Source organism: Oenanthe melanoleuca, chromosome 3 (assembly GCF_029582105.1).
Source record: "Oenanthe melanoleuca isolate GR-GAL-2019-014 chromosome 3, OMel1.0, whole genome shotgun sequence".
Taxonomy (NCBI): Eukaryota; Metazoa; Chordata; class Aves; order Passeriformes; family Muscicapidae; genus Oenanthe; species Oenanthe melanoleuca.
In genome coordinates this window covers 47,238,490-47,250,567 of record NC_079336.1, presented here as the reverse complement: position 1 = coordinate 47,250,567, position 12,078 = coordinate 47,238,490, and the positions used below count along the sequence as shown (strand labels likewise).

Sequence of the window (12,078 nt, the reverse complement as noted above, 5' to 3'; positions counted from 1 at the left end):
ATCTTACCAATGTGTGTGTGCACCAGATGGTGAGGAGTAAAGAGGACTGGGCAGGCATATTCTTAGTGGTGTCTCATGAAAACAGAAGGCAGTAGGCACAAACAAAAACATAAGAAAACACCTTTTTTTCTTTTTTTCTTTTTTTCTTTTTTTTTTCTGTGAAGATAGTCAAGTTCTGGCACAGGCTTCCAGACATGTTGAGTGCTTGTCTTCCTCGGAGAATTGAAAACCCACCTGAGCAGTGGAACAAAGTAGTCTGTTCTAGCTGACCCTGCTTTGGTCAGGGTCTAGGTTAGACTAGGTAGCCTCCAGATGGGTCTTTTGACCTCAGCCTTTCTGTGATTCTGTAAACATGGTGTTTCTGTAATAGCTACTGTGTTGAACTTGCAACCTGTGAGTGTCAGATGTCAAAATAATAGTCATTATTATGTAAATACTGAGATGTAGCTAAGAGTTACAGATTTTTTTAACTGCATGATTGGTACCTGTAGGTTACTGGAAAGTGTCCCAGTAGGCCACTACAGACTTGTCCTAGATTCGTCTTTGACTTGGCTTTGAAAATAAACCTGAGCTCTCAACTGGTGACTGTGCCACCTTCTGCTTACTTTGTGATTTTGCTTCTGTAATCTAATTTAAAAAAAACAAAAAAAACAAACAAACAAAAAAAAACAAAAAAAAACAACAAAAAAACCCAAAACCAGTAAAAAACAGTGGAATTAGTGATAAGTCTTAGCATGAAAATGGATTTTATTTTTTTTGGTTAAAAATTGAGAATTTTTTTTTTTTTTTTCCAGAGGAAGGGAAACTACTTCAAGGTAGTTTCTTTCTGGGAAAGTAGCTCAAATTCTTCTGCAGTTATTAAAAATTCCATTATTCTAGTTGGAATTTCCTTTATTTATTCTGGAAACTTAGCATTTAGCATTAAAACTTTCAGAGGTGATTTGTAGTTAATGCCTTCTAGAAAGTGGAAAGATGCAGTAGATAAAAATACTATGTTGGGAGTCTTGCAATATATGTTTTTCACTAATATTTCTTTCCTTCATAACTGTGTACTTGCTTGGAAGGCTCCATACCTTTCCTTCCTTAAACAAGTCTGCAAAGTAGAAAATCAATTATGAGCAAGCAATGGATTTGTTTACCAGTCTGCTTTTCAAAACACTGGTGAAGATTTCTTCTTTGATCCATTAGGGGCTGAGTGATACATTCTTATCTGCATGGCCTCATCTACTGTGAGATGTCACTAGATACTTGAATTGCATAGAGTCTCCAGAAATTCTTGAGGAAATTAAACTCAAAATAGATCAGGCACTGAGAAGAAAATACTTGCAGGCAGAGAGAGTGCAAAAATGAACTTTGTTTTGGTGGGGAAGATGAAACTGGGCGGGCCTTTTCTCGGGCTTGTCATACAGTATTGCTGGTTTTTTTGGGAAAACTGAATACAAAAAAATGCTTTCATCAGCTCGACACTTGAGGACTCTTCAGTAAGAATGAATAGCATGTGTGAGTGATAATAATGCTGACTATGCCTTGCTTTCAGGTTTACAAGCAAACTAAGAGCCAAAGAGATCATCTTTCTTTAGTGTCAACTTCATTTACAATTATCCAAAAGTACTTGTGACATTTTCAGGTGATGGCACTCAGAAATATTGGATATCCTCTAGAGCAGATTTCAAAATGGAGATGCTTCATTTTACTTTATGTTTCTGCAGTTGTTGTTCTGTCTCTATCGCCCTGCTTTCCTTTCTTCCCTCCTTACCAAATAAAAGAAAAAACAAATCCCTTTCATTCGAAATATTTAAAGCCAGTTCCCATGTTATGTTTTCCTAAAAAGCAGGGCAACTCAGCTTGCTTACCCTTAGTTATTAAAAAGCTATGTGTTTCTAAGCCATGTATTGAAAAATCTAAAACTAGGCAATGATCAGACATGTTTTCATCATAAACATTTAGTGAAAAATAAATGTTTAAAAACATGACACTTCATATAGTGAAAGTTAAGAGGGGGTTAGATTTGAAGGTGAAATAGATTAAGATTTAAGAGCAAGTTTTTAGTCTTGAACTATAATGAAAGTTAGCTTGAATGATAAAGCAAGGAAATAAAAGGAAACAGGACAGTAATTTTTTAGAACTTGGATTATTTCGGGTATTATGACTTATTCCATGTAGTACAGATAGCTACATGACTTAAATGTTTCTTTCTGATGTAAATACAGTAGGTGAAAGTATAGATTGTGATTGTATGGAGGATAATTTAGCTCAGTTTAGTAAAAAAAGGAGACTAAAATTATAATTTAGATCAATATAATTGCCTATGACTGAATTAGACATTACTTACAGTGTCCTGTTCAAAAAAAAGGATTGATTTTAGAACAAAATAGAAAAACTTAAGCTTTGCTTTCAGACAATAAATGGAATCAGCTGACTAATCTTACCCCTTTTATATGATTGTTTTTTTTCTCTCCAAATTGAGATTCTCTAAGTGTGATGGATTTGTTATTGAAATATGCTTTGCAGAAAATTTCAACTTCTGTCATCCTTTCAGGCTCTCACTGCTTCAATGTCATCCTTTAAGGCATTTAATCCTGTTGAAGACAACCCACTTCCACAGTGCCATCTCTCTGTTTTGCACCAAAAAGCTGTTTTTCTTCTGTGGATGCTTTTTCAAGGAGTAATATGACTTTGCTTTTTGTTAAGAAAAGGAATAATTGGTGAATTAGTGTATTTTCCTTCTAAAAATGCACAGAGAAATTTTCAAATGACATTGTCTTCATTAGCTGTGGCTTGACTGACCATTAGGATGTAATTTGATGATACTAGATACAGAAATTGGAAAAGGATGAACTTACTGTACCTAGCAGGTAATTAAAGCAGACAGAAATATGGCATCTCTGTTTTCTGTGTAATGTAGCTCTGAAACAATGCTGGTGACTTGGGATGAACAAATATTTTTAAGTCATAGTGCTGAAATAGTCTTAGAAGAATTGTAAATAACTGTTATATTTTGATAACATTTGTATAGTAGAGCTCTGCTTATCAGTTAAGCAGGTTTGAGGTTTAGCACCACTCAACTTGATTTACAAGTATTGGTCTAGTTTAAAAATAAGAGTTGATTTTCTAGGAGCCATCACAAAGCATTTAAACTGTTTTCTGCTAGAATTTGTTCCCATTCTGACTAACTTTTGAAGCAGTTTCTAAACAATCTTCCCTCTTTCATAACAGTCTTTCTTCAATGTATTCTTGTGTTATATTGAAAGTTGTCATCCTGAAAATATTTTTGATGTCATAATGAGATTGAAACTTACATTGAACTCTATTTTAACTTACTCTGTGCGCTAGTTTTACACTTTGGCACAGAAATCAAACTTATGTGCAACTAACAAAACTAAATGTCTCAGTCACACAGATAATAAATATATTGCTTAGAAGTGGCTCTGTTTGAGAACAGTGCAACATAAATGTACAGAACTGGATTGCTGAACCCTGTAAACTTATGTAACTCCATTAGAAACAGCAATGCCAGGGTAGAACAGCTGAGCATTTCTCTCAGAAATAGATGTCGTGTCGTAGCCAAGTGGGGGATTAAGTGCCAGGTTGTACAAGGCACTAATGGTGCCTAATCTGGTTTATAGTAAAGTGTGGCGCTTCGCTTCTGTCCAGCTGCTTCTTGTCTTGCTGTCAAGATCTTCAAGTCTTCTTCTTTCCTCCTGGAAAAATTATTTCTGTTCTGGCTTGTAAATATAATTCTAAGGTATTCTACTCCTGCAAATTAGTTGAATTCAATCTGGCCACTTGCCTGTCCATCTGCAGCATTCTTTAATGGCCGTCTTGGCCACTGTCTAGAGATGTCTAGTGTTACTCAGCTGCAAAACCAACCCATCTCCCATAGTCCTGTGATACTGTCTTGATATAGCTCTTCCCATTGAATCAGTGTTTCTTGTTTGTTTGACATCACAACTGCTTGTTTTGCACCTGAATTTTTGCCTCAGCTGAACATATTCTGAAGGTTGCATCATATTTCATGGAGGCATAAAGTCATTAATGTGGGGAAAAGCGTCCAAGATTGAGTCCAGCCTGTGACCAAACACCATCATATCAACTAGACCACAACTCTAAGAGCCATGTCCAGTTGTTTCTTGAGCACTTCCCTGAGCAGGCCATCTCCATTCTTGACAGCCCTCTCAGTGAGAAATTCCTTCTAATTTGGGTGGTGCAGCATTGTATCTGTCAGTCACACCTTAGCCAGGTCATGATTCTTTTAAAAGCCTTTTAAAAACGAACTGTATTTTTCTTCCTTTTCCCTCTTATGTTTTATTTTATTTTGATTCATATTTGTAAGACATATCTGCTCTTCTTCCTCAGAAAATGGGGTACAGTTATTAGGTTCTTTGTTCCTTTATAATTTGTTGTGATGAGGAAAATACCCCACTTTTCTCTTTTCTGCAGCACATCTAAAATAACAATAAAAAAAAGGATTTTTCTTCTACCCATATCAGGATCCCATCTGTCCCTGTATCCAGTATGATATTGATTCTGCTTAATGGAATGGGGTTGCTCCCAAATCTCTCTTTCTGTCACTCTCACATATGTGCTGATGCCTCTGTCAAATCCCCTTTTGTCCCGCTATGGTTGTATTTCACGGGTGAGACCCAGTCTTGGAAGCACCCAGCTGCTAGAGCAGGAGCAACAGGGCCTGATTGCCCACTTGACCTCTTGTCATGGGTGATCTCCTTCTCTGTTCTTTGCTACTGATTGCTAAAATCACTTGTAGGATCACAAATTGTTGTGTCCTGGCCCTGAGGCCTTAGGTTTAAGCCACTCATGACTCTCTGGCTTCTGAACTTGTGAATTCCTTTCTCATTTTGCTGCTCAGTGTGTTGGGCTATCAAAAGAGGTGCAGGTAATGTGATTACAATGTGATTACATATTCTGATTACAGAATGCTCTGCAGCTGTAGCTTTACTTGCTGCCATAATTTTGATTTCTATTACCTGATTGCTAAAGGCTATCCCTGTTCTGTGGTAGCATAAAGCTCCTGATGAGCTCCCAGAAAGCCTCTCATTTGCTGTCTGGTACAACTCCAGGGGAAAGGAGAAAGGTCACAGTGAATGAATAACCTATTCCTCCACACTGACCACTCTGTCCCTGCATCGAGGCATGCTCTGCACCTCTTCTTTGACTGAGGACATTTCCTGCCCCATGATTAATTGAACTGTGGCATGGCTTTTTCTGATAATTAAATATTAAGGTACAGGCACTGTAATAATTTATAAACATGCTGAGCTGTAAATGCAAGCAGATCTTTCAAACCAGTAGGATTTTCAGACAATTCAAGAGAGTTAATATTCCAGTGGGCCATACACAAATAAACAAAACTTAGAAAGGATTGTAGGTCAAGTAGTTAAATGTGATACTGATCTGTACTTGGCAGTTCTGAGAGTAGAAATGGATTATCAGCCCATCAGATTACAGGTATTTGAGGAGCAGGTATTTAGGAGCATGGAGAAAGCTCCTCACCCATGAGGAGTTATATCTACTGTGTGAAGTATTAAACATCAGGAAACCTGAAAATACTTTTTTTTTTCCTGTGTTTTAATCTCAATGTAGATGTTGGTGAGCAGTGTATGACCTTGGATTTACCCTCTTTTACAGAAAATTAAGTATAAGTGTCTGTCAATAAGTGTGAAAATTAAAAATTTCTTCTTATCCAAAAGTAGAGCCCTAGATAGCAATGGATGCCTGTTAATGCTCAATACTTAGAAATTATGTTGAGCTTCATAGTGTCATTCTGTAAATAATTAATTGTAAGCAAAAGTCATTTGAGATTGCTTTGGAAAGCTAATTGCTGTTGTAAAAAGAATCCAGTATTTGTGTTCAGACTTTCTAAAGGAATAAAATACTGAATTTTACTTAGGCATAAATTGAGCTAACACATGAAGACTGTTGAATAGCATAAAAGGTATGTTAATAATTAATTTCATGTGAAAGTGTGTTTTTGTAGGAAAAAAAAATCCAAGTTCTTGCTCTCTGAGGATTTTATCTCAAAGAAGAACTGGTCTAGTTAGATCAGCTTTTTGGGGAGAGTTGCTATTGGCAGGGAGGGGACACTCCTTTTACAGCTGTACATCATATTTGTCCCTTCCTTGCTCGTTGTACTGTGCCTCTAATGCACTGACCCAGGTATTTAGAAAGACCTGCAATGATCCACAGAGCTGAAGAACAAGTATCTTCCTTCCACCTTTTCTGTGACGTCTAAGAAATCCTGGCCTAAAGTTCTAGGCTTGTTTCTGTGTTTGTCAGCAATACAAAGATCTTGACTGACAAAGCATCTTCTATTTGTGAGATTTTCCATAAGGAAGCCAAGGATCTTTCTAGATAAATGGATGTTTTTTTAAAATTGATTTTTTTTTAAAAAAAATGGAAAGATGGGCATTCATAGGTTTTGAGGCTTGGATTTTTTTTTTTTTATACAGGTTAAAACTGTCTGTCTACTTTTGTATGTAGTAACATATTTTTAAGACTGTACTCTGTGATTGTGGTCAGCTTGTATGAAAGGCAGTTTTAGGTAGCTTTGAAGTACTTTCCTGTATCATTGTATTCTTATAATGTCCTAAGGAGAATAAATTTGTCCTGTAAAACAAACTTTTCCTGGCTATTAACTTGGGTACTTTATTTGTCTTAAATTGATCATAATGTGTAAATTTTAAATGCTTAAATATAACGTACATCTCATTTTTTAGAATTATTTGGTCAGCTGGAAGAAAAGGGGAAAAATTAATGCAATATCCATTGTACCAAAAAAAATATAATTGTTTTGGACTATCATAGAGGAAACATTTCTACATAAAATTAATTAATGATAATGTTTGCAATTTTTTTATGTTTCTTACTGATTTTGTATACTGAACTTTTTTGTTTGCAATCTGCTGCACTTTTCACTGTTTCCCAGTATGTTACTACTTCCTATGTGAACTTATCCTTAGCTACCCAGAGAGAGCAAGGGTAGGCTAGGCTCACTGGTCCACATCTAAATCATTAGCAGGTTATGTACAAGCATTTCTTTTTGGCATGGTAATTGTGTGGTTCATTCCAGAGACAGGCAGCACTGACAAAATCTGGGGATGCCTCTGAAGGCTTGGGTGTTTCAGACTGGTGTTCAGGCAGCAGCACCCTGGGAGCACTGGGAGCACAAGAGTTCATCTGAACAAGGCTGAGTATGGTGCTCTGATCCAGGGACCCACACATCAAGTCTGAAATGGAGGTTTACCAAAGTCATAAGATTGTTTGTGTAAGATGTGTAGTGATGTTTTCCTCTCATAGGTATCAGCTCTTGTTTATATGTGAAATTAGAGAGAAAGAACCATGGACATTTTTTGGGCTATTTTCATAGAATCATAGACTATGGTTTTCTGTGCTGCAAAATAATTTGCACTCAATTCTAGTAGGTGAATTACACATTTGTAATTAGAAAAGCATTCTATCCTAACTAAATTGTTGGCAGATGCAGAGGACCGTAGTACATCTGACCGTGCAAGAGTTGGTCAGCTTTCCAAAACATAACATCTGGTTTGGGGTAAAAAATACTTCTCTGCCAAACATTCATCTTTCAGCCATAAACAGTGTAGAACAGGAATTGTTGTTTGTTTTCCATGTAGCTCAAAACTCCAAAGCTAGCACAGGGACTGACTTGCTTTAACTTACCATGTAGAACGTAACTAAACAATTACTGGCATGAGCAGGGTTATTGCTGTTATTGATACTAACATACTCTGTTGTAGTTCTTCAGACCAATGCACACAGTGTTTCAGTAGATTCTTCTTAACCATTACGTTACTGTTTTGTATAAAACATATTAGCTGGCAATCTCAGTATCCTTTTAGAAAGTATGGTTCTATCTGGCCCTCTGAAATGATATGCTGACTGAAAATACAGTAAAGCATGATTTTTTTTTTTCTATCATGTGATAATAATTGCTGTGTGCAGTTAGAGTAGAGCTGGAAAAATATGAATTACTCAAATAAGCAGTTTATGGTTCTTAGTATTATGCAGTTGTACTAAAAAAGCTGCTGGAGTTTTTTAAAGCATTTTTAAAAGCATTTACAAGCATGCTTAGCAGGAGTTCATGCTCTCATTTAAGAATAGAGAGTGCAAAACTTGTTTTATCTACCTTCAGTGTGTGCAACCTTACTGCTTATCAATTTTCAGAAGCTTACTTGAGAAGAAGCTATTAATTTTAGCTAGAACTTTAAATGTATTCATTTGCTCCGAAGTACTTGAATTTCTGCTTGTGTTTTGTTGGAGTGCTGTTAAGTTGCTTTTGCTTCAGTTAGTACAGACTTTTTTCCCTGTGTTCCTATATTAATACAGCGCATCAAATTCTCAAAGATAAAATCTGATACAACTTCAATTTATTTGAAAATACTGAGGTTTATAGTAATTTGATGGAGCTGGAATTCAGGCTGCTATAAGGCATATTTTATGATGCAACATTCAGTTGCATGCATTTTATTTTTATATTTCCCATAAGATATGAATGCTCTCCATTTAGGGAATGAGTTGCGCTTGAATTTGAATTGAATTTGTAGCTGTTCAGTGCTTTTAGTAGGGAGCAAGTAAATGATGACAATTTAAAGATATCTTCTGAATGTGGCACTGCACATAGATTTATTTTTCATTTGGAGTTTTCAGTGAGGTTTCCACTGCTAAATCATAATATCCTAGAAAATGCTTTTTGATTTATACTTTCTGCAGATTGTAGTGGCGCATAACTTGAGATTGGAACAGTGCCTGAAGTGAAGAACATTATGGCACTTCTATGTACAAGGACAAGAGTCAAAGGCTGTTTTGAGTGTGGGATTTGACCTAGTGTTCTGCAATTGCTCATTATAATGACTCGATCCTAAGTGTGAGATTTATTTTTTTATAGTACCTTTTAAACTACATTGTCCAGCTCTAACCAAAACTAAGGCCTATTCATGCAAGATAGTGCACATAACATTTAGAAAAACCCCAAACCTTCTGTTTTCAAGTAATTTTTTTATATTAACCAAGAAGTTGAGCACTAGATGCCATTAAACCAACAGGAAAACAAACCTTTGGGATCCAGTGGGACTGTTCGTAACAGGAGGGAGGTGAAAGCCTTGTGATCAGAAGTTACTGTTGGCACCACCAAAGACAATAGGAATATAAAAGGTGAAACCTTGGATGAAGGGCATTTCAGTGATTTTGCTAATGAAATTGCACGTGGTTTAGTTGTCAATTTTTGCAATGTTTTGGTAGAGTTTTGTGAGTCTCTACTATGAAACTCCTTCAAAATAGGAAATTTAATTTTATTTTTTTTATCTGGGGAGGACGAAAGCCAAAAGTGTCCTTAATACCTGCCGAAAAGTAGCTCTAAAAACAAGTTGCTGAATCTGTGGAAAAGCTGTTTTTTTCCCCTCTTTCATTAAATAGCATGTAAATATGTTTAAAAATGGAATTAGAATAAGTTAAAGAGGTTTTTGTGATATTTTAAGTTAATTTCTTGTTATAAAGGAATTGATATTCTTGTAAAAAGATAAGTGAGTCTGGGGGAGGGTTGGATTTTTTTACATCTAATGCTGTTTCAGAACTTTTTTATTTTTCTTTTTTTTTCTTTTCAGTTGTAATTTAAAACTGTCCTTTTGGGATTTTGTGGCTCAGGTAGCAGAATAGGGTATATTATTTCAGACTTAAAATTTAGAATAAAGTGTCTGGACCTTTGTACAAACAAATAAACAAAAGAACACCATGGCCAAAATCTTGAATCTGCTCTTTCACTTATGAGAACTCTTTTGAGCTTTGTAGCTCATCTGATCACTTGACTGTAGACATTTTCTCTAGTGCATAGAGGATTTTGCTTGGTGTCAGGAGAGCAGTTCTGTGCCTTCTTCGTATTTCCCAGCCTTGAGGGCAAGTCAGTGCAACCTTCCTCTGTTGCCTGGTTCAATGCTGATGGAGGACTGGTCTAGGTTCTGTCCTCAGTGATAAAAGAAAATCCCCTGCTTCTTGTTGGTTGGTAATTTTTGTTGCTTCTTGTTAATTTTTAAGATACACAAGTTACACTAATCAGAAGACATTCTTTTTGTTCCTATATATCTAGGAAGTAAGAGGGAAATTGCTGGAGTTCTTGAAGCTAAGATTGCATTAACCCCACCTATTGCATGAATAGCTTATTCACTGATATATACACGTACAGCCACATCTGTACTTCCTAGTTAAAAACCAAGATGATGATTTACCGTGTTGTGGTGCAGTTGAAACATCCCTTAGGATATATCTGGTTATCTTAAAACTTTCATTGAATGCTGATGGTCTTGCTGCTTTCACAGCCTTCTTGAACTGCTCAGCTCCCTGGGGTTGCTGGCTGCCCTGCCCTGAACTTTCCCATTCGGCTGACTTACCAGCTGGGAAGTCGGTGAATTTATCTTGTGAGGGACCTTAGACCTTAGGATACACAGAATGTTTACCTAGATAAGCTGTCAAAAGTGAAATTGTATCTGGGCAACCATTAAGATTACATTCCAAAATAACTAGTGTTTGCATTTTAGATGTTTCTGAAATTAAATATTTAAGAACATGTAGCATTTGGAAAGGAGGGATCTGAGATACAGTTTTTGTTCCAGGTTAATTTCTTGTTGTGATAGATACTCTGTTATTTTTCAACAGAAGACCTTGTCAATTTTTTTTAGTCTGTGCTTTGAAGTATTTTAAATAAATTCAGGATTTTGAAATGTGCTTTTTACCCCAGTGTATTTACAGCAGCAACATATGTATAAAGACAAAGCCTTTGTTGGGAAAATTAGGGGTTTATGAAGAACAGAAAAACTACTCTAGTATATAAGATGTATAAGAATATCATGACTAATACTGCATTTATGGAGTTACATCCTTAATAACATTCAGTGTCTTATTTGTGTGATGAAAACAAGCCAGATTGGTGAAGTAGCTTTCAGAGTACCTAGGTATGTTTTTCTTAGGATTTAACAGACAACCAGGATGTCTTTTTTCTTAATATAATATTGTTTCATGTTTACAGGTAATATATGCTTTGAACACTAAAAATGATGAACATGAAGCAGCTATCCAAGCCCTTAAGGATGCTCATGAAGAAGAAATCCAACAAATTCTTGCAGAGACCAGAGAGAAGATCTTGCAGTATAAAAGTAAAGTGGCGGAAGAAATGGATCTCAAGAGAAAGATTCAGGTTTTGGAAGAGTCACTGGAAGATCACAAAAAGATGAAACATCAGGCCTTGACAGAATTTGAAGCATATAAGGATAGAGTTGAAGATATGCAACTTTGTGCAGAAGCTCAGCATGTCCAACGTGTAGTGACCATGTCAAGGGAAGTAGAGGAGATCAGAAAGAAATTTGAGGAAAGGCTACGAAGTTTCATACAGTTGCAAGTACAGTATGAGAAGGACAAGCGTACAGCTCTGGAAGATTTAAAAGCTGCCCACAGGCTTGAAATTCAAGAACTTCTGAAGACTCATCAGAGTCAGAATGCTACTTTAAGTAAGGGACAAGAGAAGCTGGAGGAATTGCATAGACTGGAGCTGGAAGACTTGAACAGTAAAGTTGAAGAGTTGAGGCTGGAAAAAAAAAAGCTCATTGAGGACTATGAAGGCAAACTCAGCAAAGCACAGTCCTTCTATGAACATGAACTTGACTCTCTGAAAAGATCTCAGCTTTTTACAGCAGAAAGTCTACATGCTTGCAAAGAGAAAGAAGTGGAGCTAAGAAAAGAATTTCAGAACCAGGAAAGTATGTTACGGAAGAATCTGGGGAAGCTTAAAACTGAATTGCAAATGGTCCAGGATGAAGCTGCCAGTCTACGGGAAAAATGCCAAAAACTTCAGGTGGCTCTTGGTACTGCAGAAAACAATGTTCAGGTGAGATTGATGATACATTGTTTCCAAGACTGTGAATTTTCTTTTCTGATAGAAGCAGTGTTTCCATGTGGCTGTTAGATTGAGGTTATTGGAGTGTGTAAACTTAATTTTTTATCACTCATACTTTCTTGTCATCTTCTCCAAACTTTTTTCATATATTTCTACTTTAAACT

At 36.3% G+C, this 12,078-nt stretch overlaps 1 protein-coding gene across 4 annotated transcripts in view; it reads left to right on the top strand.

The window, feature by feature from the left end:
- FAM184A (family with sequence similarity 184 member A) overlaps nt 1–12,078 on the top strand; it is a 73,097-nt gene that overhangs the window by 14,713 nt on the left and 46,306 nt on the right. For all 4 annotated transcript variants that reach the window (XM_056488460.1, XM_056488462.1, XM_056488461.1 and 1 more), the window contains exon 2: nt 11,051–11,905. In XM_056488460.1, the coding sequence (XP_056344435.1) occupies nt 11,051–11,905 (855 nt within the window). The remainder of the gene's footprint in view (nt 1–11,050; nt 11,906–12,078) is intronic.